This window comes from Pleurodeles waltl, chromosome 1_2 (genome assembly GCF_031143425.1).
Source record: "Pleurodeles waltl isolate 20211129_DDA chromosome 1_2, aPleWal1.hap1.20221129, whole genome shotgun sequence".
Lineage (NCBI taxonomy): Eukaryota > Metazoa > Chordata > Amphibia > Caudata > Salamandridae > Pleurodeles > Pleurodeles waltl.
The window spans coordinates 1,334,825,923-1,334,853,600 of record NC_090437.1 but is presented as its reverse complement, the minus strand read 5'-3'; the positions used below and the strand labels follow the sequence as shown (position 1 = coordinate 1,334,853,600).

The window sequence follows — 27,678 nt, the reverse complement described above, 5'->3', positions numbered from 1 at the left end:
CCAGGGCCCAGTGCTCATAGTGAAGACCCTATGTTTTCAGTATGTTTGTTATGTGTCACTGGGACCCTGCTAGTCAGGACCCCAGTGCTCATAAGTTTGTGACCTATAGGTATGTGTTCCCTGTGTGATGCCTAACTGTCTCACTGAGGCTCCGCTAATCAGAACCTCAGTGGTTATGCTCTCTCATTTCTTTCAAATTGTCACTAACAGGCTAGTGACCAATTTTACCAATTTACATTGGCATACTGGAACACCCTTATAATTCCCTAGTATATGGTACTGAGGTACCCAGGGTATTGGGGTTCCAGGAGATCCCTATGGGCTGCAGCATTTCTTTTGCCACCCATAGGGAGCTCTGACAATTCTTACACAGGCCTGCCACTGCAGCCTGGGTGAAATAACGTCCACGTTATTTCACAGCCATTTTACACTGCACTTAAGTAACTTATAAGTCACCTATATGTCTAACCTTTACCTGGTAAAGGTTGTGTGCTAAGTTACTTAGTGTGTGGGCACCCTGGCACTAGCCAAGGTGCCCCCACATTGTTCAGGGCCAATTCCCCGGACTTTGTGAGTGCGGGGACACCATTACACGCGTGCACTACATATAGGTCACTACCTATGTGTAGCTTCACAATGGTAACTCTGAATATGGCCATGTAACATGTCTAAGATCATGGAATTGCCCCCTCTATGCCATCCTGGCATTATTGGCACAATCCCATGATCCCACGGGTCTGTAGCACAGACCTGGGTACTGCCAAACTGCCTTTTCAGGGGTTTCACTGCAGCTGCTGCTGCTGCTGCTGCCAACCCCTCAGACAGGTTTCTGCCCTCCTGGGGTCCAGCCAGGCTTGGCCCAGGAAGGCAGAACAAAGAACTTCCTCAGAGAGAGGGTGTTACACCCTCTCCCTTTGGAAAAATGTGTTCAGGCAGGGGAGGAGTAGCCTCCCCCAGCCTCTGGAAATGCTTTCATGGGCACAGATGGTGCCCATTTCTGCATAAGCCAGTCTACACCAGTTCAGGGACCCCTCAGCCCTGCTCTGGCGCGAAACTGGACAAAGGAAAGGGGAGTGACCACTCCCCTGACCTGCACCTCCCCTGGGAGGTGCCCAGAGCTCCTCCAGTGTGCTCCAGACCTCTGCCATCTTGGAAACAGAGGTGCTGCTGGCACACTGGACTGCTCTGAGTGGCCAGGGCCAGCAGGTGACGTCAGAGACTCCTTCTGATAGGCTCCTTCAGGTGTTGCTAGCCTATCTTCTCTCCTAAGTAGCCAAACCCTCTTTTCTGGCTATTTAGGGTCTCTGCTTTGGGGATTTCCTTAGATAACGAATGCAAGAGCTCATCATAGTTCCTCTTCATCTCTCTCTTCACCTTCTGCCAAGGAATCGACTGCTGACCGCGCTGGAAGCCTGTAAAATTGCAACAAAGTAGCGAAGACGACTACTGCAACTCTGTAACGCTGATCCTGCCGCCTTCTCGGCTGCTTTCCTGGTGGTGCATGCTGTGGGGGTAGTCTGCCTCCTCTCTGCACTAGAAGCTCCAAAGAAATCTCCTGTGGGTCGACGGAATCGTCCCCCTGCAACCGCAGGCACCAAAGAACTGCATCACCGGTCCCCTGGGTCTCCTCTCAGCATGACGAGCGAGGTCCCTTGAATCCAGCTACTCTGTCCAAGTGAATCCAACAGTCCAGGGACTCTTCAGTCCAAGTTTGGTGGAGGTAAGTCTTTGCCTCCCCACGCCAGACTGCATTGCTGGGAACCGCAACTTTTGCAGCTACTCCGGCCTCTGTGCACTTCCGGCGGAAATCCTTTGTGCACAGCCAAGCCTGGGTCCATGGCACTCTAACCTGCATTGCACGACCTCCTGAGTTGTCCTTCGGTGGCGTGGGACTCCTTTGTGCAACTTCGGGTGAGCACTGTTTCACTCCTCTTTGTAGTGCCTGTTCCGGCACTTCTGCGGGTGCTGCCTACTTCTGAGAGGGCTCCTTGTCTTGCTAGGCGCCCCCTCTGTCCCCTGACGCAATTGGCGACATCCTGGTCCCTCCTGGGCTACAGCAGCATCCAAAAACCCTAACCGCACGACTTGCAGCTAGCAAGGCTTGTTTGTGGTCTTTCTTCAGAAAAACACTTCTGCACGACTCTCCACGGCGTGGGACATCCATCCTTCAAAGGGGAAGTTTCTAGCCCTTGTCGTTCCTGCAGCATCCTCAGCTTCTACTGTCCAGTAGCAGCTTCTTTGCACCCACAGCTGGCATTTCCTGGGCATCTGCCCACTCTCGACTTGGTCGTGACTTTTGGACTTGGTCCCCTTGTTCCACAGGTACCCTTGTCTGGAAATCCATCGTTGTTGCATTGCTGGTTTTGGTATTTCCTGCAGAATTCCCCTATCACGACTTCTGTGCTCTTTGGGGAACTTTAGTGCACTTTGCACTCACTTTTCAGGGTCTTGGGGTGGGCTATTTTTCTAACCCTCACTGTTTTCGTACAGTCCCAGCGACTCTCTACAAGGTCACATAGGTTTGGGGTCCATTCGTGGTTCGCATTCCACTTTTGGAGTATATGGTTTGTGTTGCCCCTATCCCTATGTGTCCCCATTGCATCCTATTGTAACTATACATTGTTTGCACTGTTTTCTAATACTATACTGCATATTTTTGGTATTGTGTACATATATCTTGTGTATATTTGCTATCCTCATACTGAGGGTACTCACTGAGATACTTTTGGCATATTGTCATAAAAATAAAGTACCTTTATTTTTAGTATATCTGTGTATTGTGTTTTCTTATGATATTGTGCAAATGACACTAGTGGTACTGTAGGAGCTTCACTCGTCTCCTAGTTCAGCCTAAGCTGCTCTGCTAAGCTACCATTATCTATCAGCCTAAGCTGCTAGACACCCTATACACTAATAAGGGATACCTGGGCCTGGTGCAAGGTGCAAGTACCCCTTGGTACTCACTACAAGCCAGTCCAGCCTTCTACAGAAGGTGCAAAAGAAGAACCACCGGTGAAGAACAACAGTCAGTACTGCACCCAAGAAGACAGATGAGGGTTCCGGGTTGGTGCAGAAGATGTCCCACGCAGATGGATGATTGCAGTCTGGTTTGTGTTGCTGGATTCTGCCTACAAGCCTTGGCACATGCAAAGATCGGTGTTAGCAGAAAATGGCACTGCCTGGGACCAGGAGGGACCTGGTGGCCTCTACCCAGGAGGGGGAGTCAGAGGGGGCCCTCTGCAACTCAGGGAGCCCTCAGAAGTCCAGGCAGCGCACACAGGAGTCCTACAGCACGGGGACAAAGAAGGTGCAAAAGGAGGCCTATGCAGCACTACAACAAAGTATAGGTGCTTATCTGGTTAGCTGACCAATCCCCCTTTTAGGGCTATTTAGGGTTTCTCCTTTAGGTGGTTCTTCAGATTGCAAAACTCCAGCAGGGATCCTCTGCATCCTCCACTTCAACTTCTCACCAAAGAAACTGCATCTGGACCCTTTAGGAACTCTACAAACTGCAACAAAGAAGCAAGACACCTTCTGCAACATTGTATCTTCAGCTCCTGCCAGCAACGGCAACTGGGTGAGAAGGATGAATAAAGCGTTAGAGTACTAGTCAGAGGATGTTAGGGCCTTAAGCCTCTGTTGGACGCAGAAAAAAATCACCAGCATTTCAAGATAAGGTACTGTTAGATCTGACAGCGTTAGGGTGGTCACCCCTAACTTTCTGCCTGCCTCTCCACTTTTTAGATACTGTTTGTGATGGTTTTAAGACTCTGCGCACTTTACCACTGCTAACGAGTGCTAAAGTGCATATTCTCTCTCCCTTTAAACATGGTAACATTGGATCATACCCAATTTGACTATTTAATTTACTTATAAATCTCTAGTAGAGTTCACTATGTGTGCCCATGGCCAGTAGATTAAATGCTACTGGTGGGCCTGCAGCACTGATTGTGCCACCCACCTAAGTAGCCCCTGAACCTTGTCTCAGGCCTGCCATTGCAAGGCCTGTGTGTGTGCAGTTTCACTGCAAATTTGACTTGGAATTTAAAAGTACTTGCCAAGCCTTTCAGAAAGTGAGCACTTCTCTGCACTTAAATCTTTCTGCGCCTTACAATCCACTTCTGGATGGGTTTAGTTGACAGGTCCTTGTGCATTCACTCAGACACACCCCGAACACAGGATACTAAGCCTCACCTGCATACATCTGCATTTTGAATGGGTCTTCCTGGGCTGGGAGGGTGGAGGGCCTGCTCTCATACAAAGGACTGCCACACACCCTACTGGGACCCTGGCAGACAGGATTGAACTGAAAGGGACATGGTGCACTTCTAAGCCACTCTTTGAAGTCTCACCCACTTCAAAGGCACATTTGGGTATGTAAACAGGGCCTCTGCCCCTACCAACTCAGACACTTCCTGGAGAAGAAACTTGTAACCAGAACCTGCATCCTGCCATGGAGAACTGCCTGGCTGCCCAAAGGACTCACCTGACTGCTTTCTGTGAAGGACTGCTCCCTTGCTGTTGCCCTGCTGCCTTGCTGCTCTCTGGCTGAGGTGAAGAAGTGCTCTCCAATGGCTTGGATAGAGCTTGCCTCCTGTTCCCTGAAATCTCAGGAACAAAAAGACTTCATCTCTTCAAGAAGGACTCTTTGTGCGGTGAAATTCGACGCACAGCCTGCCAGAAATGACGCACAGCCTGCACTGTGGTGAAAATTTCACTGCACGCCGAACCGGAATGACGCAGCCCGACTTCACAACAAGAAGATGGACGCAGCGCCAGCTTAGCGACCGGAAATTCGACGCATGGCCCACTGGATCGACACATAGCCAAGCTGTAACAACCCAGCCGGACTTCCAGAGAGGAATTGACACAGCGCCTGTCGTGTGGTGCAAAATTCGCTACAACGCCCACCGTATCAACACCATTCCTGTGACTTCATCCTGCCAGCACAGGAAATCCACGCACTGTCCCCGGGGCGTCTGAACACCCCGCAACCCGAAGAGGATCCACGACCGAGCACTGTAAATCGACGCACAGCCATCCCTGCGTGGAAACTAAACGACGCATCGCCATGTGCGGCCTGCGAAACCGACAAACACTCTTTTGTTTCCATGCTTCTCCTCCTCTGCGGCCCTTTGCGGAGAGTTTTCACACGAACCAGGTACTTTTTGCTTGAAAGAGACTTTGTTTGCTTTTAAAAGACTTAATACACTTTATATCAATTTTCAGTGATATCTCTACATTTACTTATTGTGTCTTTGATTGTTTTGACCTGCATCTTATCATATAAATATTATATATTTTTCTAAACACTGTGTGGTGTATTTTTGTGGTACTATATGGTGTTATTGTATGATTTATTGCACAAATACTTTACACATTGTCTTCTAAATTAAGCCTGACTGCTCAGTGCCAAGCTACCAGAGGGTGGGCACAGGATAATTTGGATTGTGTTTGACTTACACTGACTGGAGTGAGGGTCCTTGCTTGGACAGGGCGTAACCTGACTGCCAACCAAAGACCCCATTTCTAACATGTTCAAATAAGATAAGCCTCTGGCTGATGCAGAATAAAAATCACCAGAGATTTCGAGATACGGTAGAAATAAAACGAGTAATCACTTCAGATTGAAATACGGTTTCCTTGATCTGATGTCAGCTAACATGGTGCAGCAAAGCTGCAAATTTTTACATGTAGTTTTGGCAGTTGCCATTTCTGTTTGTATTGTTGGGTGGATGTTGAACGTGCGTCTGCTAAGTGGGAGTGTTTCTTATACTTCTGTGAACACAGCAATTACATTCATTGTTCCTAAAACAGTGAATGAAGGTACATTTTCACATGTCCCTCATAATGATTGTCTTTATAGTTACAATATGAATTTTGAGATGCTAGCTGTACATATAGAAGTCATGCAGGTAGAGAACTTTTGTTTGCTCTTACCTTCCAGCCCCTGCAGCCAGGGCCGGCTTTAGCGCTCGTGGTGCCCTGTGCAACAGTATTTTTTGGGAACCCCTCCCCCCAACCCCATGACCACCTCCTCGTATTCACACACTTACACTTGGCAAATGTGCCCCTTATTTTTTCATAGCCCCCCTTTCAAATACATTCATATTTTTTTAAAGCACTTGTAAAGGCTGGCTTTTCTAATCCACTCAGCTATTCACATAAAATATAGGGCCAGATTTAATAGAAAATAACAGTGCACTGTGCTACGCCAAATATGGCAGCATTGCGAACTGTCATTTTCAAAACGCAGGGATGCGCCGTATTTTCTAGAATATGGCGCACTCCTGTGTTTCCCCTTTCGCCGGTGCTAAATTTGCTGCCAATGCAGCAATCTGTGCACCATAGTGCAAGAATGACTGCGTTGAGGGGGAGATTGATTTTGTGCAGGAAAGAACACCTTCCTGCACAAAAACCTTCTTAAATGGCAATTTGCTCACATAAAAAGAGCAAAAAACTAGGAGAAATGAAAGCATTTCTCCTCGTCGTGCCATGCTAACGCCACCCCTGGGGTGGCGTTAGATTTTGGCGCTGCCTCGATTTTATGAAAACTGGTAAATCTGAAGCAGCTTCAAAATGCAATGGGTGTTGCTGTGGCACGTCCACAGAAACACCTACTGCACGCCCCTTTCACGCAAAGTGCTGCGTGTGTACGGGCTGTATTTACAAGGTGGCGTTGAGCCACAAAGAGTGGCTTAAAGCTACCATGTAATATGGTGCAGGGAATAGTCCCACCAGAGCGTCATGAAAACTGATACTCCAGTGGCGCTAGGGGCTCTTAAATATATACTGTATATAGTTCTGTTCTTTGCAGCAGGCATATTAACCCTCTGTTCTACTTTATGGCGAGTCAAAGCTGCCACTAGACAAAACTCCCATCTCTCCCTAGCAGGAACATTAATCACAGAAGGTATCTTGACATTTGAATTGTTTCCTGAAGGCTGGACGCACAAGGAACTTTTCAGAAGGCTCTTTTAAATTGCAAGTTTCGCAAGTCATTGCTAAACACAACGCCCCCCTGAGGTCAGCACCCGGTGGGACCGCACCGCCCTAAAGCCAGCCCTGCCTGCAGCTGAAGGGAAGGCATATTTTCATTTGCCTCTGTCTTATTTGGTTTCGTGTGCAGTTTTCCTTAACCCCTTTGGTGCCTTGGTCGAGGTGTTCTCGTCCTCGCACACGGTTCCCCTGTGCCTCGGACGAGACCACCTCGTCCTGCACGGGCCCAAGGGGGAAGCGCTAGTGCTCCCCCCGTGGGCCCCCGGCCACACTCCCTGTCAGGGATGAAAGGGGAATCGCTTCCCCTTTCACCCCCGACCTCCCCCCCCAGCCACCCCCGACCTCCCCCCCCCAGTGATGACATCAGCGCACAAATCGCGCGCTGACCTCGTCAGAGGTCACCTCGGATCGCGCTGGAACCCGGAAGAGAAATGCTTTTGCATTTCTCTTCCGACTGGGAGGTGGGACGGGAGAGACAAGAAAGAAAAGGAAAAACCTTTTCTTTCCTTTCTTGTCTCTCACAGCATTTCAGAATTGCCCACTAGACACCAGGGATTTTTTTTTTTTATTTCAGTAAGGGGATGGCTCCCCGGGGGGGTGGGGGACAAATGATTTTTAGGCCATTTCTGCCCCCCCCCCGGGCATAAAACCACCAGACACCAGGGATAAAAAATGATTATTATTATTTTTTTTTTTTTATTATGTTTTTGGGAGCGACCCCTTAGGCAAGGGTCGCTCCCGGGGGGCCAAATTATTTTTAGGCCATTTCTGCCCCCGGGCAGAAACCATTAGACACCAGGGATTATTTATTTTATTCATACTTGCCCATAAGGGGAGCGGCCCCTTGGGCAAGGGCCACTCCCCAGGGGACCAAATTATTTTTAGGCCATTTCTGCCCCCCCCATGGGGGCAGAAAAGAAGTAGACACCAGGGATAGTTTTTTTTATTTTTTATTTATTTATTTTTAATGTGTGAGGAGCGACCCCTTAGGCAAGGGTCGCTCCCAGGGGGGCCAAATAATTTTTAGGCCATTTATGCCCCCCTGGGGGCAGAAACCACAAGACACCAGGGATTTTTTTTTATACTAACGCATAAGGGGAGCGGCCCCTTTGGCAAGGGCCACTCCCTGCGGGGGCAAAATATTTTTAGGCCTTTTCTGCCCCCCCCGGAGGCAGATCGGCCAAATATAATTAGGCGGATCTGCCCCCAGTGGGGGCAGAAACCTCTAGACACTAGGGATAGATATGTTTTTTTACTTACTTTATGTTTTTATGTATGGGGAGCGTCCCCTTAGACAAGGATCGCTCCCCTCGGGGGTAAATTGTATTTAGGCTATTTTTGTTAGGCCAACCTCTAGACACCATGGATTGGTGTGTGAGTATGTGTGTGTTTTGTTTGGGGGGCAACGCTCCCCATGGGGGCACATTACTGTTGGCCATAACTGCCCCCCTTGGGGGCAGATTGGCCTATTTTTGGAAGGCCCATCTGCCCCCAAGGGGGGCAGAAAGCCAACCAGAGACCAGGTAAGATTTTTTTTTTCAAAATAAGAGGTTGGGGGTATGGCCATACCCCCACCGCAAATAAATGGGGCCAAAGTTGTTCTGCCCACCAGTGGGCAGATTGGGAAATTACCCCCGATCCACACCCCGGGGGACAGAAAGCCTACTTGATGCCAGGAAATTAAAAAAATAAAAGAAAATAGTGGGGTGGTGGCTACCAACCAGTATGGGCCTGGTTATGCCCCCACCCCAACTGAAGGGGCTAACAGTCTCTCAGCTCTCCCCCGCACACTAAAACATCTTATCCCATGGCAAGCAAGAAGCCATTTGATTATTTTTAATTTTTGTTTCACATTTGGGCCATGAGAGCTTGGTGACTCTCAAAATCGTCCCACTTGGAATGGTGAGGGCTGCCCTTTTTTTTACTTTGGGACGCTGCCATGTAGAAAAATCCACAAGACCTAGACACATCTGAAAACTAAACATCTGGTTGATTCCAGGGTGGTGTGCTTCACATGCACCCCGCACCAGTTCCTTACCCACAATGCCCTGCAAACCTGCAACTTTGCTGGAAAGCACACGTTTTTCCCACATTTTTGTGATGGAACCTTCCGGAATCTGCAAGAATCCACAAAATTCCTACCACCCAGCATTGTCTCATCTATACCGATAAAAATTCTGCTGCACTTGTCAGCCTCAAAATGTTTTTTTTCAAACTGCCCTTTTGGAACCACTTTGGTTCCCCCTCAATTTCGACATGTGTTTGGCTCTTCCCTGTCACAGGCACTTGGCCCACCTACACAAGTGAGGTATCATTTTTCCGAGACACTGAGGGGAACGTTGGGTGGTAGGGAATTTGTCCCGGTGCGGTAATCCCACACAGAAATGTAGGAAAAATGTGATTGTTTAGCTAAATTTGAGGTTTGCTGAGGATTCTGGGTAAGAAAACATTGGGGGATCCACGCAAGTCACACCTCCCTGGACTCCCTTGGGTGACTAGTTTTCAGAAATATCTGGGTTTGGTAGGTTTCCCTAGATGGCTGCTGAGCACAGGACCAAAAACGCAGGTGCTACCCCCTGCAAAAACAGATCGTTTTGTATTTGATAATTTTGATTTGTCCAGATGGGGTTTTGGGGCATTTCCTGTTGCGAGCACAAGGCCTACCCACACAAGTGAGGTACCATTTTTATCAGGAGACTTGGGGGAACACTTGGTGGAAGGAAATTTGTGACTCCTCTCAGATTCCAGAACTTTCTGTCACCGAAATGTGAGGAAAAAGTGTTTTTTTAGCCTAATTTTGAGGTTTGCAAAGGATTCTGGGTAACAGAACCTGGTGAGAGCCCCACAAGTCACCCCATCCTGGATTCCCCTAGGTGTATAGTTTAAAAAAATGCATAGGTTTGGTAGGTTTCCATAGGTGCCGGCTGAGCTAGAGGCCAAAATCCACAGGTAGGCACTTTGCAAAATACACCTCTGTTTTCCTTGGGAAAATGTGATGTGTCCACGTTGTGTTTTGGGGCATTTCCTATTGCGGGTGCTAGGCCTACCCACACAAGTGAGGTATCCTTTTTATATGGAGACTTGGGGGAACGCTGGGTGGAAGAAAATTTGTGGCTCCTCTCAGATTCTAGAACTTTCTGTCACCGAAATGTGAGGAAAAAGTGTTTTTTTAAGCCAAATTTTGAGGTCTGCAAAGGATTCTGGGTGAGAGCCCCACAAGTCACCCCATCTTGGATTCTCCTAGGTGTCTAGTTTTCCAAATTGCACAGGTTTGGTAGGTTTCCCTAGGTGCCGGCTGAGCCAGAGGCCAAAATCTACAGCTAGGCACTTTGCAAAAAACACGTCAGATTTCAATTTAAAAATATGATGTGTCCATGTTGCGTTTCCTGTCGCAAGCATTAGGCCTACCCACGCAAGTGAGGTACCATTTTTATCCGGAGACTTGAGGGAACATAGAATAGCAGAACAAGTGTTATTGCCCCTTGTCTTTCTCTACATTTTTTCCTTCCAAATGTAAGATAGTGTGAAAAAAAGACGTCTATTTGAGAAATGCCCTGTAATTCACATGCTAGTATGGCCACCCCGGAATTCAGAGATGTGCAAATAACCACTGCTTCTTAAACACCTTATCTTGTGCCCATTTTGGAAATACAAAGGTTTTCTTGATACCCATTTTTCACTCTTTATATTTCAGCAAATGAATTGCTGTATACCCGGTATAGAATGAAAACCCACTGCAGGATGCAGCTCATTTATTGGCTGTGGATACCTAGGGTTCTTGACAAACCTACAAGCCCTATATAACCCCGCAACCAGAAGAGTCCAGCAGACGTAACGGTATATTGCTTTCAGAAATCTGACATTGCAGGAAAAAGTTATAGAGTAAAACGTGGAGAAAATGGCTGTTTTTTTCACCTCAATTTCAATATTTATTTATTTCAGCTATTATTTTCTGTAGGAAACCCTTGTAGGATCTACACAAATTACCCATTGCTGAATTTAGAATTTTGTCTAATTTCTGGAAATGCTTAGTTTTCTGGGATCCAGCATTGGTTTCACACCAATTTCTGTCACTAACTGGAAGGAGGCTGAAAGCACAAAAAATCGTAAAAATGGGGAATGTCCCAGTAAAATGCCAAAATTGTGTTGAAAAATTGGGTTTTCTGATTCAAGTCTGCCTGTTCCTGAAAGCCGGGAAGCTGGTAATTTTAGCACCGCAAACCCTTTGTTGATGCCATCTTCAGGGAAAAAAACCACAAGCCTTCTTCTGAAGCCATTTTTTCCCTTTTTAAAAAAACGAAATTTAGTACTAAACAAAGTTAGTACAGAACACATGACTGGAAAGAGTATGGAGATTTTAAAGGAACAACACCCAAGGCTCAGCACTGATGTCGCCAAGAAGAAACTTTGTGTGTGATAAGGAAAGAGGAGGAAAACGAAACTGTCGGGGTCTCGGGTAGGAGTGAATGTGAGCATAGCTACTGGGTAAAAGGCAGAACCTCTGCCGAGTGAGAGGTGAGTGTCAAGTGCTGTTGTTATGCAACTTTAGTTTTTCCTAGAATCTATCATACTAATGACTAAGGCCCATATTTATACTTTTTTAGCGCCGCATTTTGCGTCTTTTTTTGGCGCAAAAACGGCGCAAACTTACAAAATAACATTGTGGCCAATATTTATACTTTTTTTGCGCCGCGTTTGCGTCGTTTTTTTACGCAAAATCGGCTCAAACTTACAAAATACAATTGTATTTTGTAAGTCTGCGCCGATTTTGCGTCAAACTGCGACGCAAATGCGGCGCTAAAAAAGTACAAATACGGGCCTGTATTTTGTAAGTTTGTGCCTTTTTTGCGTAAAAAAACGACGCAAATGCGGCTCTAAAAAAGTATAAATATAGGCCTGGGATTCACCCCTAGAACACTACATAACATGGAGCAAGTCTTCAAGCAGGTCATTGCTGATACCTTTGTAGCACACCTACCCCCAGGAGTTGCATTCAAGGATGGTAAGATCGAAAGCTATCAACTCTGCTAGACGGCTCGCCACAAATACAGCAGGCGCCTAACCGCCATTAACAAGGAATTGCTTGCTATGAGAGCTAGGCTCATGCAGAACCCCTTGGCCTTACATTGGCTCCTCACGAAGGAGGGCAGAGATTGCAAGGTGATTCAGGGAATGTAGGTATATGCCAAAGAGAGAAATCCAGCTTAATAGTCATGTTGCTGATGTTTCAAATGTTATGCGTGAAGAAGCTGAGCTAGAAGAGGTAGGTGTCTTCTGGGAAGGAATAAGCTCTGTGTTTGGGGGGAATGGGGCAGGGGGTTGCTAAGGCAGGAGTGTGGGTAGGGAACATAGAAGGGGGAATTCTAAAACCGCCTTTAACCTCCCTTTTGATTATCCTAATTGTTGTTCATGTGTGCTTCTTCTCTTGAAGTTCTGTAAAGGAATTTCATCAGCTAGCGAACTAAATTGTAGGTTTAAGAAGCTGTTAACAACTAGAGGGGAAAAAAAAGGCAAATCTATGCCGGATTTACTCATGAACTTTACTGAGTGCTTTGTACTTACGATTTATATGCTTTGCCGCAAGCTATATTGATGGTATATTTCAGGTATCTTGCCATAATAATGATCTGTATAAATCTTTAAAATTTGACTATTGTCTGTCATTCTTAATGAGAATGCTACAATTCTGATGAAATGCTGAAGCTTATTTGTATCAGAAATGGGCCCAGTTGGGGATCACCAGTCCTGGTTTGAGTGGTTGGTGCACCCTGTGCAGCAGCACCTGCTCCATAGGGGGAGTAGCAGCGTCGCCCCACTGACCGTGAGCCACCTGCCACATAAACACCACGCAGGTTATTTTACCTTTATTATATGCATACATTTATTCATTCCCCGGGTGGGCGTAACATTCTTCTGCTTCTTTTGGGGCGTGGTTTTGTTCAACCAAAGTGGGGCCTTGTAACTGGAGTGCGCATGTGCGGTTGAACAGGTGTCTGGCTGTGCCCGGCCTGACATGCGCAGTCCGGGCCTCCACTATCTCGACTGCATGGGAGCCAAGGACTGCATGAGAGCAGTGTCCCTGTTGCTGGTACAAAGTCTTTGTTGGCCGGCAGTGCCGGGTTAGGTGGATAAGGATGACAGAAAATGTGCAATCACTCTGTGACTTTATTTATAAGCCACACCCTAATTCGCCAGTTTCGGCCTGTTGGTGTGCGGCGCTGCCTGCCCTCTGCGCGAGTGTCAGAGACGGCAGCCTGTGGAAGAGAATGTGAGTGTTGGCGGTGGTCACTGGTGCCCTGGTCAACAGGCCTGGCATGTGAGGGAATCCTGCTGCGGTCCTCACTGGCTACTGAGCACCGGGTAAGTACAATAGTTGACTTTCAATCTTAAGAAGTGTTTAAAATGCCATCATAGTGCCTGTAAGTCTATATACTGCTTAATCTGTGCATCCAGCAGCATGCAAATGTGTCAGTTCGCTATGTGCTGGCAGGAAACGCGTCATCAGGTTCTACCTGAACCCTGAGACATCACGCCATACCGTACCACCGTACTAACAAAACGAAGGTAATGTCTGTAAAGATGGTAACCAAGTTATCTTGTGAATGATTAGCTCCTTGAAGCATACAGCGCTGTACTGCATTGCATATGTTATTCTTTCATTGGGGTTACATTTGAACTAAAAACATATCAATTGCGCCCCTTATTAGTTTTTCAGTACATGCACTTGTTTAGTTCTCGATATAGAGCGCGCGCCGCGTGACGCAGATGCTTTAGGGAAGAAGCGCAGACCATTACTCCCCTCTGCACAAAGGGATCCCTTGCAAATAGTACTGAAGGTTAAACGAGGCGGATTTTTTTCACCTTTAAATCCGAGAATCAGCACTTTGTGGAAAAGTGCCTATAATGTGTGTTATTCTCCTCTTGCCACTCGTCATCAGGCAGTGAAGCTATGATGGGGCATTGCCCTGACAGAGTGGGCCTGTGCAGCTGTGCCATGTATACTGGGGGGCAGGAAGTGTGGCACAGTGGTTAGCAGACCCTGATCCAAAGATCTGGCGCAGGACCAGGGTTCAATTCCGCCTCGGCGGGACTTGGGCTCAATTCCCTTGGACCAGATAATTCTCACCTCAGTGCCTAATCTAATTAATGGATCCCACTTTGTAACTCTGGGCAATAGCTTGCTTAATCTCCATGACAGCACTTGGATGCCTGGGGTTACCCAGGGGTGGGTGCCTCACACAGAAAAGCCAAGGAGGGGTTCCACAGCGGTATGCATACAGCGCCTTGAGACCCTAATGGGTGAGTAATGCGCTATACAAGTGCAAAGTTTACAGTTTTACAAGAAGGTGATGGTTATGTGTGCGTTCAGAAACCTTCTGCAAGCGCATGGCGGCGCGAGGGGGAGGTGGCATGCCTAATCATTAGGAGCGTTCGTCACCTGTGAACAAATGACTAGCCCTGTCTTTGCGTCTAGTCCTGCGAGCGGCCTTTACCTCTCATGGTCACGCCGGCAGCATTTGTTCATAGTGAGAGTGAAACCCTGGCTTTGAGGGCTTTTCAGGAGCAAATGGTGGAATGTCATTTTGGAACTGCAGACTATTGACAACACTGGGAGAGACGGCGATGACACATCTGAGGTGTGATGTATGTCACTGCTGCTCGAAGATGACAAACAGGCCACCTAATTACAAAGAGCATTTAAATTGTTTGTTACTAAAAAATAACGGTTGGATGGGCAGCGAGGAGAAAACGCCTGGTGGATTGCTGATCCTTGCAATGCACGCTAACCTTGAACACATTGTAACGTAAGTTGGTTAAAGCAGTGGTGATCTGTAATGCAGATCACCAGAACTTGCACAGAGCTTAATCCATCTGAAGTGACACCGAAGCGCATTATCGTATAGGTCAGTGGTTCCCAAACTTTTGACTTCTCCTCTGGACCCCCACTTTATCATTACTGGAACCCGGGGACCCCCACTGAATCATTTTCAGGATCCGGGGACCCCCCACTGAGTCATTGCTGGAAGCTGGGGACCCCGACCTAAACAGTGTTGATCATTTGAAGCGCAATACAATACAAAAAAATACAGAAACAAACATTCATGAAGCACGTACGCAAATATCAACACATTTAATTTGATTTGCAAAAAAAAAAAGTTAATTTTAATACGAATGTCGGAGCTTTTCTAAATTCAAAACTGTTATTCTGTTTGATGAACCTGCACTGCTCCCACAAATCAATCTGAGGAGACTAACTTAAATTTTAGTCTCCAATTTTGAATTCCTTGACATTTAGAAAACGTTTTAAAATGTTCTGTTGTACATTTAGCCCCTTTAGTTATTTACACTTCATTAATCTGTTAATATTAGTTAACTTTCTAAGCAGTCGCGGACCCCCTGAGGAGGCTTTGGGGACCCCCCGTGGTTCACGGACCACAGGTTCCCACCACGGCACAGCTGCTCTGCTGAATCTGCACTTTGGGATGGTCCCCGCCATCATTAACTTTACTTCCCACGGCTTTCTCTCTTTCAAGCTTCATCTGGCGTCTGCCTGACCTGTCTTTCGACACATACCAAATCCACTTCCACCTAACTCCCGCAGTCATTGAAGTGTATGCTACAATACTGGTGTTCCTGCTCACTAGGAGCATGCCTGTTCACACGCACCACAGCGCCCCGTGTTCAGTGATGCACAGCAGCTTTTGGTGCTTTCAGCATTTCCCCAAGCTGGTTATTTACACTGCGCAATCTGAGCAATCCTTGATTGTCTGCTACTCGTGTCTTAAGTGGCTGATTTATAGAACGTGTGGGTCACAGCTGACGCAGGGGTTTAATAGTCCAAACTGGGTTGTAATTTGCACATCACTTTATTTAATTATGTTTGATGTGTTCAATGAATACATCAAGGATAATAAAATAAAATATTTTGCATTAAAATAATCGTTATGAAAGTATGTAACCCAAACTGGTGTACTGGTGGAATGTAATTGACCTTTCAAGCATCAGATGCAAAATTGAAATTGGTCAGGGGCCCTCTCTGAGCACCTGCAGAGACCTTTGATCTTTCTTAGTTCTATTTACTTACTGCTTCCTATTGGACCTGGCCCTTTTTGCAGGGTCATCCCCAATCTTTTTGCCTCCCTCCTCCTATTTTTTCTGACCAGTTTCTGTTGGCTTTTGGACTCTGGGCACTTTACCACTGCTAACTAGTACTAAAGTGCATATGCTCTCTGTGTAAATTGTATTGGTGATAGGTTTATCCATGATTGGCCATTTTGATTTACTAGTAAGTCCCTAGTAAAGTGCTCTAGAGGTGCCCAGGGCCTGTAAATCAAATGCTACTAGTGGGCCTGCAGCACTGGTTGTGCCACCCACATTAGTAGCTCTGTAAAATGGCTCAGACCTGACACTGCAGTGTCTGTGTGTGCAGTTTTGCACTGCCAATTCGACCTGGCAAGTGCACCCACTTGCCAGGACCAAACCTTCCATTTTTATATGTGTAAGACACCCCTAAGGTAGGTCCTAGGTAGCCCCAGGGGCAGGGTGTAGTGTATGTTAAAGGTGGGACATGTAATGATGTGTTTTACATGTCCTAAAAGTGAAATACTGCCAAATTTGTTTTTCACTGTTGCAAGGCCGAAAAGGGGTATAAGTAGTGGACCCAAATCCCCAGACTTTAGATTTCTTCAAGATCCCTTCTGAAACCAAGAGGAACCCCTGCCAAGAAGAAAAGCTGAAGGGCTGTGGAGAGAGAAGTGCTGCCCCTGCCTGTCACTGTGCTTTTTGGGCTATCCTGTAGCTGCTGCTTGTGCCTGGGAAAGTGGACAAAGGCTGCACTTTGTTGTGATTCCTGCTTGAAGAGGAATCTCCAAGGGCTTGAACTGAGCTTGCCTCCTGTTTTGAAGTCTCAGTGCCATCAAAGACTTCCTCTGCGGCACCTGGACTCTCTGCTGAGACTCTTGCCCTGCCAAGTGGTGCCCTATCTAGTCCCTGGGCCCTTGAAAAGTGAACAATGCACCATCTGCAAAGGGCTGATAAACGATGCGCTACCCGTTTCGCAGCGGAAATCAACGCTCCACCTGCATCACAGCTGGGAGATCGACGCATTGTGGCTGGAAAAATGACGCAACACCCGCTTGCGGCTGCTGATAACGATACAAACCCAACGCAACATGTTTTTCTAACACAATGCGACTGGGTTTTCTCATGCATCGTCACTGGGCGTCAAAGTCATCATGACCCATCGCGGATCTGAGTTGCCCCCTCCAGGGCGAGCGAGAAAAATGACACATCGCATACCCAACCGGAGAAGAAACGATGCACGGCCTCACTTGCGAGTAAGGAATCAATGCATCGCTGACTTTTCTGAAGCACGCTCGCCCGTACGGCTTTATTTTTGACACAAACCAGGTACTTGGGGTAAAATCAAAGTTTCCATTGTTTTCTATTAAATAAGACTCTTATTGTTTTGAAAATTCATATCTTGACTTGTGTATGTTGGAGTTTTGACGTTTTGGTCGTGTTTGATTTAGATAGATTTTTTCTAAACTGTTGTGGTGTCCATTTTGTAGTGTTTTCACTGTGTTACTGTGTGTGTTGGCACAAATACTTTACACATTGCTTCTGGGTTAAGCCTTCCTGCTCCTGCCAAGCTACTAAGAAGATGCGTGGGGGTTAACCAGGTGTGTTTCTCTTTTGCCGTGACTAGAGTGAGGGTCCTTGCTTGGACTGCCAACCAAAGATCCCATTTCTAACACTTCCTTATTCATTTTCAAACAAATTCATTATTAAAATGTGGTTTAAAAAGACCATTTCTCCCTCTACTTTTCGAAACTGGCCAAATATACTGTGGAAGTTGTGCTCATTCGATTCACTTACAAAAGTCAAACTTGTAATCAGCTTTACACCCCATCACTTTCAAAAGTCACCATCCGCCACCGACCCTGGGCAAGGCAATGTAATAGGTGTTTGTTCGCTGATAGTAACAACTTTGTGCTGTAACTGTCTTCGGTAATATCCCTTTTGTGAAACTTATGTAGATCATATATGGTTTTATTGAAGAGTTAGGGCCTCATTTACGAGGCCCTAGCGGCACACTGCACCACCGGAGTGTTTTTTTTTTTTACGCTCCGGTGGCGGAGAGTGCCAGCCCATATTTATAAGGCCATACAAAGCCACCTTGCATGACTTTTCATGGCCTTGTAAATATGGACCCCTTTCACACATAACACTAAATAAAATGGGTGTTTCATAGGAGTTGCTTGGGTGTTCCCATGCAACTCCCATGGAACCCAAAGGAATCCGACGCATTCTCAGATTTACAAGTCTGGAAATGTGTCGGATTCCTATACCACCTAAGGAGTGGCGCAAGAGCAATGCAACAGGGAGAAAAATCTTTATTTTGTCCTGTTTTCTCCTCTTTCTATGTGTGGTGCATTCTTCACCACACAGAGAAAGAGGAAAACACTTCTTGTGATTGTTTTTGTGCAGGAAGGTGTTCCTTCCTGCACAAAAACAATCATCCCCACAATCTAGGTACCCTTGCACCTATGTGCAAGGGTCCCTGCATTGGCACATGGCAGCAATTTGTGCACTAGCACAGGGGGAGAGGACAGAAATGTGTTGTGTCTTATAGTGTCTTGTGTCTTCCTTGTGGTGCACGGCGGCTCAGCAATGCATTTACTGCACCGCCCTGTGCCACAGGCCTAGTAAATGAGACCCTTGATCTGTAGGTTTTTCACATATTTGTAATTTAAATACCGGTTGTATTCTCAAATTATGTACATTAATCTTTCTGACATCAGTGAGCACTCCCAGTGTCAGAACACCAGCTAGGGTTGAAGCAAATAAATAATTTCTCAGAGCCCTCCAATGAATGGATTCTACTGCAGTGATTGGGTTTATCACTACTGAAAGGCTAGGGGCAAAGAACTATCTTAGGAAGCATTAAGCTGCGCTTTTGTGGATTTGTCTCACTAAAAAAAACTCATATTTGAAGCATTCACCACTCACCCTTGATTCTCCCATCAATGTAGAGAAAGCCATCTTGGTCCACCTTGCCAATGTCGCCAGTGTGTAGCCATCCTTCTTCATCCAAAGCCTCCTTTGTTCTTTCAACCATGTTCAAGTAGCCCATGAAGATGTGTCTCCCCCTGAGGCAGATCTCACCTTTACCATCCTCATCTGGATTATGAATCCGGGTCTTGCATCCTGGGACTGTTTTACCGCAGCTGTAGGCACATGTAGATACGATTGGATTGGATCACCTTGGTTAAGGACATTACTTCTAGGGTAATGCACAATTTGATTACATTTGTCTAAATGCAAGTTCGTCATTTAGCGCTATATTATCCTCATGACAATTTTTGACACATGGATGAATTGTGCGCTAAAAAAAGCAGGAGAAACATACCTGCCCTGAGAAAGGGTTGCTAAGGTTCTGGTTGTTCGCACTGACCCTTGCTATAATTTTGCCGTGAAGTGGTGCATAATGACAGGGGGGGGGCGATGCAATTTTTTCAAGATTTTTGGGGAATTATTAGGATAATTTACATTTTTCTCAAACCTAAGTATTTCTCATTTGGTGATCTGGCTTGTCTTTCAGTGCAGAGTTTTGTTTAATTTTTTACTAGCGATCGCCTCACACTTGCCCCTTGTGCATCACACTTTTGTCCCACCATTCTCCTGACTCAACTCTTAGGTGGTTGAGCTCCCTCTCATCCTGCAGAGTCTTCCATTCTAACCATCCCACACTCCCCTCCAGCCAAGCCTTTCTAATGTCAAAGAAGGAAGGGAGTCCTACACACCCCTACTATCACAAAATTACGGACTCATATATTGTGTCAAGAGCTGCGCCCTGGGTTTTCACGCAGAAGCGGTGCGGGGCTATTTCTGCAGTTTAGTAGGTGGATCATAAATTCCGTTGGCTTTGATACCCTTCATTCCTTGAATCTCGTTTCACCGGCGTGAACATATTCAGGCAAATCTCTTTTGAGTTCCTTAGAAAGTTATTTTTTTATTTTTATCATTCTGGATATTTTCTTATTAAGAAAACCTTCACCAAACGGTTGCTTTCTTCCCTAAGTTCAAGTGAATTTGTCTTTGTTTATTTCTTCAGCTGTTGTTTATTATTCTGTATTCCTTCACAAAAGTATTGATGTCTTCACAAAGGGCCTCATTACGACCCTTGCAGACAGCAGTAAGCTGGCGGTAACACAGCTGTTAGAAATGGGGTTTCTGGTTGGCTAGGGTATGCACCTCAGCCAGGCAGAACTTACCCACTCTAGTCAGGGCAAGGGAGTTACACGTCCAAGATAACCCCTGCTCACCCCCTTGGTAGCTTGGCACGAGCAGTCAGGCTTAACCCAGAGGCAATGTGTAAAGCGTTTGCACAACACACACAACACACGTGACGCAATATCCCCACCACAAAGGAAACACAACACCAGATTATATGAAAATACACTGTATTGTACACAAGGCAATTATCAGACCAAACATCACATATCAGTACTATCCTGCTACCTTAGCAGTTGTCAGAACGTTACACATTAGTTACTCTGCAACCTAGCAGTAGTCACACATAACACACAGGTTACTCAGTATTTTGCAACATAAGCAGTAGTCAGGAAAACACGTTATTACATCACAGCACTTGTCATAAGAATATCATAAAATGCCCATAGTAGGAACATTAGAAAACATATGGCAAGTTAGAAAAACATATTAGCAAGCATGTCCATAAAAGGAACATTTGCATACACATATGTAAAAACATCAAACGCAGGTAGGTAATATATGAATCATACAAAAGTCTGTAGAAAGAACTTTGGATTGCAACTATATTGGTCCTTTAAACAGTACCTGGTTGGATGAAGGCACATCCAGTGCCTAGAAGGCGAACAATGGGGCCCCCAGCGCTCCTATGTGCAAAACGGGGGCCTCCCTTATACTCTGGGGTCAGAGGAGGATGACATGCACCTCCTCTCTTTTTTAGACAGGCCCCTCCGGGGACCGTGATTACTGGGGAACCCCCAGGGCCTCAACCGGCCCTCACGAGGGGGGCCAAAGCCAGCAAAAACAACTTAGGGCAGGAGGGGGGCACCACGCACCCCCTCCGGTTTAAAGACAGGCCCCTCCCGGGACCCGCAAACTCTGGGGGCCCCCCGGGCCTCCACTGGCCCTTCCACCAAGGGGGGGGCCCACAATAATGCCCGTTTTACCTAACAGCAGAAAAGGAGTGTCCTGCTCCTAACGCAGAGTCCAGGGGGAAGGGGGCACTCCACGCGCCTTCCCCTCCTGGTCCTGCCGTGAACCCACAAGAAGATCAGACCCCTCCTGGGGCCCGAGCAGACACTCGCCTGCACCCGATGCGGTGTGCAAGTGTTCTTCCAGCTTCCTGGGCCGCTGCAGTGATATTATTTAAAGGGGCACAATGCAGCAAGGAGCCTACGAGCTCCCAAGGCTCCATAAGCGTGCTGCAATCAGTGCTATGGCAGCCGCAACCACGGAGAAGCACCCCTTGTGAAGAAATGGATGCAGGGGTCAGGGGCCACAGCACCCTGCCCCTGGGGAGCAGAATCTTAAGACAAGGTCCTCAGGTGGAGGGCCCAGCTACAGGCCAGCACAAGGGAAAGGCAGCAAGTGGCAAGTCCTTCACAGTGACCAGGCAGGTCACAGGTCAGCACAGCAGCAGCAGTCCATGGCAGTTCCTGGTGAGTCCTTTCAGCCTTTGGTGTCCAGTTCCAAGATGATTCCAAGAGTCTCCAAATTGTGGGGAAAATTCCCCTGTACTTAAAGTCAGTTATTACAATGTTTTGCAATGGTAGGGAGAGGAGGTTCCAGCCAGTTACAACTGGTTCTGGGAGTGCCCCCTCTCTCCTTTCAGCACAGGCTCCAAACATCAATGGGGGGTTAACGACCCTATTGTGTGAGGCCAGGGCACAGTCTTTACAAATGCAGGTGTGCCCCGCCTCTCCCTTCTCTCAGCCCAGGAAGACTATTCAGTGTGCAGATGCACCTCGGTGACACCTCCACCCTCCCTGTGTACAGGCTGTCTGAAAAGTATGCACAAAGCCCCAACTGTCACTCTGCCCAGACGTGGATTGGAGTCAAGCTGCAAAACACCAGAGACATAAGCACAGATACATGTGCACTTTCTAGAAGTGGCATTTCTGTGATAGTAATAAAAAATACACCCACACCAGTAGGCAGCATTTATTATCACCATCACAACCATACCAAACACGCCTACGCTACCCCTCATAAATCAGACAATACCCCTTACACATAAGGTAGGGCATTTCTAATGCAATCCTATCAGAAGGCAGCACTCACAGCAGTGAGACACCAGTTAGGCTGTTTGTCACTACCAGGACAGGCCACGCAACTTGGCACTTGTCCTGCCTTTCTACATACATGGCACCCTGCCCATAGGGCTATCTAGGGCGTACCTTAGGGGTGACTTACATGTAGTAAAAGGGGAGTTCTGGGCCTGGCAAGTAAGTTTAGATGCCAGGTCCCTGTGGCAGAAAACTGTGCACACAGGCCCTGCGCTAGCAGGCCTGAGACAGGTTTGAAAGTCTACTTCAGTGGGTGGCGCAAGCAGCGCTGCAGGCCCACTAGTAATATTTAATTTACAGGCCCTGGGTATAGAGATACCACTGTACAAGGGACTCATAGGTAAATTAAGTATGCCAATTAGGTATAAGCCAATCATACCAACTTTAGATGGGAGAGCACCTGCACTTTAGCACTGGTCAGCAGTGATAAAGTGCTCACAGTCCTAGAGCCAACAGCGAGAGGTCAGAAAAACCAGGAGGAAGGAGGCAGAAAAACTGGGGATGACCCTGCGTAAGGCAAAAAGTCCAACAACCGCCAACGGGCTGGCGGTGTTCCGCCTGCTATTATGACCGTGGTGCAATAGCCACGGCCATACCGCCGGCCCCTCCAACATACCGCCTGGCAGTCATAATCCACCAACTGCCTTCTCTGAAAAAATGAAAAGAAAACTTTTCATTTTCATTTTTTAATTGCATCCCGTTTTCCTTTAAGGAAAACTGGCTACATTAAAAAAAAACTCTTTTATCTAAAAAGCAGTCACCGACATGGTGGTCTGTTGACAACAGCAAGCCACCATCCCTGAGAGTGCGGCCATTTCCAAAGGGGTCTCAAATTGCGACCTGCCTCATGAATATTAATGAGACAGGTCTTTGCAACCCATTTGGTAATCGCAAACATTGTGATTAACACTGTTGTACATTTTGTTTTTCAACTCGCAATTTACAATTTGAAAACAGGTCGCAAATTGCGAGTTGCAAAACAAAAGATCATGCATCTGGCCCTTAGTTCTATTGGATCTGTCTGCCACTTTTGACACATTTGATTTTTCAGTTGTTCTACATAGCATCAGAGCAGCAGGCATTGTAGTCCTACATTTATGTGACTAGGATCCTTTCTACATCGTATCTTACTCATCTCAAAATATATGATTCAGCTATCGGGTCCCTCATAAATCTTAAATTTCTCCCCTTGTGGTTAATGTCTGTCAACCCTCTGAAAGAGCACTTGCACGGATGGGTGTCTGACCCCACATGTATGTTGATGATACCCAACTTCTATTGTGCTTGGAGAATAATCCCTCAGCTCACTTAGTGTTCAGGCAAACTATGAGGTTTATGCAGCAATGGATGGCAAGTAGTACACTAAAACAGAGGCAAACGTAGAGGCACTTCCACTAAAGGAGCCACTACCTCAAAACATTAACTTGTTACGCATTCTGTAACCCCTGATAACATCACACTTGTCGGGAGAAGTCTACATCAATTTCTTCCTCGTTGGCAAGAAGTCACCTCAGACCACTGGGTTATAAATATAGTCTAACACGGATAATATCTACAGCTCCTTTCCACCCTTCCAAGCATTCAACCTGTGCAGACACTTTAAGTGTAGAACATCTCTACCTTCATCAAGAAGAGGTCCATGCGGTCCCACAGAGCAAGTGCCCTTCCATCTCCATGGCAAACTGGTGTACTCCCTGTGATTGGTAATGCTCTCTTAGAGAGATCCTCAGCATCAGCCCCTGAACAGATAATTCCTCTCAAAACATGTCCATAGGACAACTTTATGGGATGTTATCACTCTGCTGCAACAAAGCCACTTCTAGATTTGAAGAACATCTACATTCACATTCCAAAGTATCTTCACTGCCCTTGATTTGTAGTACGTGGACAACACTACCAAGTTAATGAGTGTCCCTTTGGGGTTACCACAGTCCCAACCATGTTTACAAAATACCTTCCAGTCTTGGCTGCCCACCTTAGGAGGGAAGCTATACATCTTCCTTTTACCTCAATGTTTGCCTGGTCAAGAGTATGTGCAGACAGCAATACCCAGCTCACTCTCCAACCTATAACTCCCTACCACACAGATTTGGATATAAAATAAAGTCTTCAGAATCCCACTTTTAGCCCCTACAGATTCAAACCTTTCTATCATGAATGCCATCACAGGCAAGGCTTACCCCAGTCCTTGGAGAATACTAGCCTTCGAGTAGCTGCTGCTTCTTTTTTGTCAGAACAGTGATGGACCTACTAATGATGATGACTTCTTGCATAGGCAGAGTTCCCTATGCCAGATCGCACATGCGCTTGCTGCAGGAGTGCCTCTGGGCACAATGGCGAGAAGCCAGGGGTCATCTACAGAATTTAGTGTTGGTAAGGGCCAGTATTCGTTGCTCGCTGTAGTGGTGGAATTGCAACAATCTGCTGCCCTTCAGGTGGTACCTTCTCACTCAGGAACAGGGCAAAATCAGGCATCCAGGCCACGGGTAACTCAATCTATCAGTTTGATATCTGAGCTCTTTAGAATGTGGTTACCTACGTGTCACACAAGAATGCACGGGCATCCTAAAGGAAGCTGTAGGAAAGCACCATCTTGCCTGGCATGTTACCCCCATTTTCACTGTATGTATGTTTGTTTTTGCCCATGTATGACTTGGATCCTGCCAGGCAGGACCCCAGTGCTCATAATGTATGCCCTGTATGTATTACTGGTATGGTCCCTAACTGTATCACTGAGGCTCTGCTAACCAGAACCTCAGTGTTTATGCTCTCTCTGCTTTTCACAATTGTCACTGCAGGCTAGTGACTATCTTCACCAATTCTCATTGACACACTGGAACACCCTTATAATTCCCTTGTATATGGTACCTAGGTACCCAGGGTATTGGGGTTCCAGGAGATCCCTATGGGCTGCAGCATTTCTTTTGCCACCCATAGGGAGCTCAGACAATTCTTACACAGGACTTCCACTGCAGCCTGAGTGAAATAACGTCCACGTTATTTCACAGCCATTTTTCACTGCACATAAGTAACTTATAAGTCACCTATATATCTAACCCTCACTTGGCTAAGGTTAGGTGCCATGTTACATAGTGTGTGGGCCCTTGTTCAGGGCAAATTTTCCCGACTTTATGAGTGCGGGGACACCATTACATGCGTGCACTACACATAGGTCACTACCTATGTGTAGCGTCACAATGGTAACTCCAAACATGGCCATGTAACATGTCTAGGATCATGGAATTGTCGCCTCAATACCATTCTGGTATTGGGGGGACAATTCCATGCATCCCTGGGTCTCTAGCTCAGAACCCGGGTACTGCCAAACTGCCTTTCCGGGGTCTCCACTGCAGCTGCTGCCAACCCCTCAGACAGGTTTCTGCCCCCTGAGGTCTGGGCAGCACAGTTCCAGGAAGGCAGAACAAAGGATTTCCTCTGAGAAAGGGTGTTACACCCTCTCCCTTTGGAAATAGGTGTGAAGGACTGGGGAGGAGTAGCCTCCCCCAGCCTCTGGAAAATGCTTTGATGGGCACAGATGGCGCCCATCTCTGCATAAGCCAGTCTACACCGGTTCAGGGATTCCCACAGCCCTGCTCTGGCACGAAACTGGACAAAGGAAAGGGGAGTGACCACTCCCCTGACCAGTACCTCCCAGGGGAGGTGCACAGAGCTCCTCCAGTGTATCCCAGACCTCTGCCATCTTGGATTCAGAGGTGCTGGGGCACAATGGACTGCTCTGAGTGGCCAGTGCCAGCAGGTGATGTCAGAGACCCCTCCTGATAGGTGCTTACCTCTTTCAGTAGCCAAGCCTCCTTTCTTAGTAGCCAAACCTCCTTTTCTGGCCATTTAGGGTCTCTCCTCTGGGCTATTCCTCAGATAACGAATGCAAGAGCTCACCAGAGTTCCTCTGCACTTCCCTCTTTGACTTCTGACAAGGATCGACCGCTAATTGCTCCAGGACGCCTGCAAAACCACAGCAAAGTAGCAAGAATACTACCAGCAACATTGTAGCACATCATCCTGTCGTCTTTCTCAACTGTTTCCTTGTGGTGCATGCTCTGAGGGCTGTCTGCCTTCACCCTGCACTGGAAGCCAAGACGAAATCTCCTGTGGGTCGATGGAATCTTTTCCCGGCCAACGCAGGCACCAAACTTCTGCATCATTGGTCCTCTGGGTCCCCTCTCATCCTGATAAGTGTGGTCCCTGGAACACAGGAGCTGGGTCGAAGTGTCTCCCACAGTCCAGTGGCCCTTCTGTCCAAAGTTGGTGGAGGTAAGTCCTTGCCTCCCCACGCCAGACAGCAAACCTGTGTACTGCGTGATTTGCAGCTGCTCCAGCTTCTGGGCACTTTTCCAAGGAGTCCTTTGTGCACAGCCTATCCTGGGTCCCCAGCGCTCCATCCTGCATTGCCCAACTCGCTGAGTTGGACTCCGACGTCGTGGGACCCTCCTTTGTGACTCTGAGTGGACTGCTGTCCTCAGATCTTCTAAGTGCCTGCTCCAGTACTTCTGCAGGTGCTGCCTGCTTCTGCTGGGGCTCTCTGAGTTGCTGAGTGCCCCTTCTGTCTCCTCCTCCAAGGGGCGACATCCTGGTCCTTCCTGGGCCACATCAGCACCCAAAATCCTCAACCATGACTCTTGCAGCTAGCAAGGCATGTGTGCGGTATTTCTGCCTGAAAAAACTTCTGCAGCCTCCAGCACGCCGTGGGACATCTTCCAACCAAAGGAGAAGTTCCTAGCCCTTTTCGTTGTTGCAGAATCCTTAGCTTCTTCCACCCGGAGGCAGCCCTTTTGCACCTTCATCCGGGATTTAGTGGGCTTCTGCCCCCGGACACTTTTGTGACTCCTGGACTTGTTCCCCTCCCTTTACAGGTCCTCAGGTCCAGGAATCCATCTTCAGTGTTTTGGTGGTGCTTGTGTTTCTTGCAGAATCCCCTATCACGACTATTCTGTCTTTCTTTCTGGGGTAGTAGGGTAACTTTACTCCTACTTTTCAGGGTCTTGGGGTGGGGTATTTTGGACACCCTTACTGTTTTCTCACAGTCCGAGCGACCCTCTACAACCTCCCATAGGCCTGGGGTCCATTTGTGATTCGCATTCCACTTTTGGAGTATATGGTTTGTGTTGCCCCTAGGCCTATGTCTACCTATTGCATCCTATTGTGATTCTACATTGTTTGCACTACTTTTCTAACTGTTACTTACCTGTTTTGTGTTTGTGTACATATAATTTGTGTATATTACTTACCCCCTAAGTGAGGGTATCCTCTGAGATACTTTTGGCATATTGTCACTAAAATAAAGTACCTTTATTTTTAGTAACTCTGAGTATTGTGTTTT

General features: G+C 47.1%; 1 protein-coding gene across 1 annotated transcript in view; it reads right to left on the bottom strand.

Annotated features, from left to right (window-relative positions):
- LOC138251856 (long-chain-fatty-acid--CoA ligase ACSBG2-like) overlaps positions 1-27,678 on the bottom strand; it is a 374,130-nt gene that overhangs the window by 44,865 nt on the left and 301,587 nt on the right. The window contains exon 10 of the mRNA XM_069205685.1: positions 19,012-19,229. Within this exon, the coding sequence (XP_069061786.1) occupies positions 19,012-19,229 (218 nt within the window). The remainder of the gene's footprint in view (positions 1-19,011; positions 19,230-27,678) is intronic.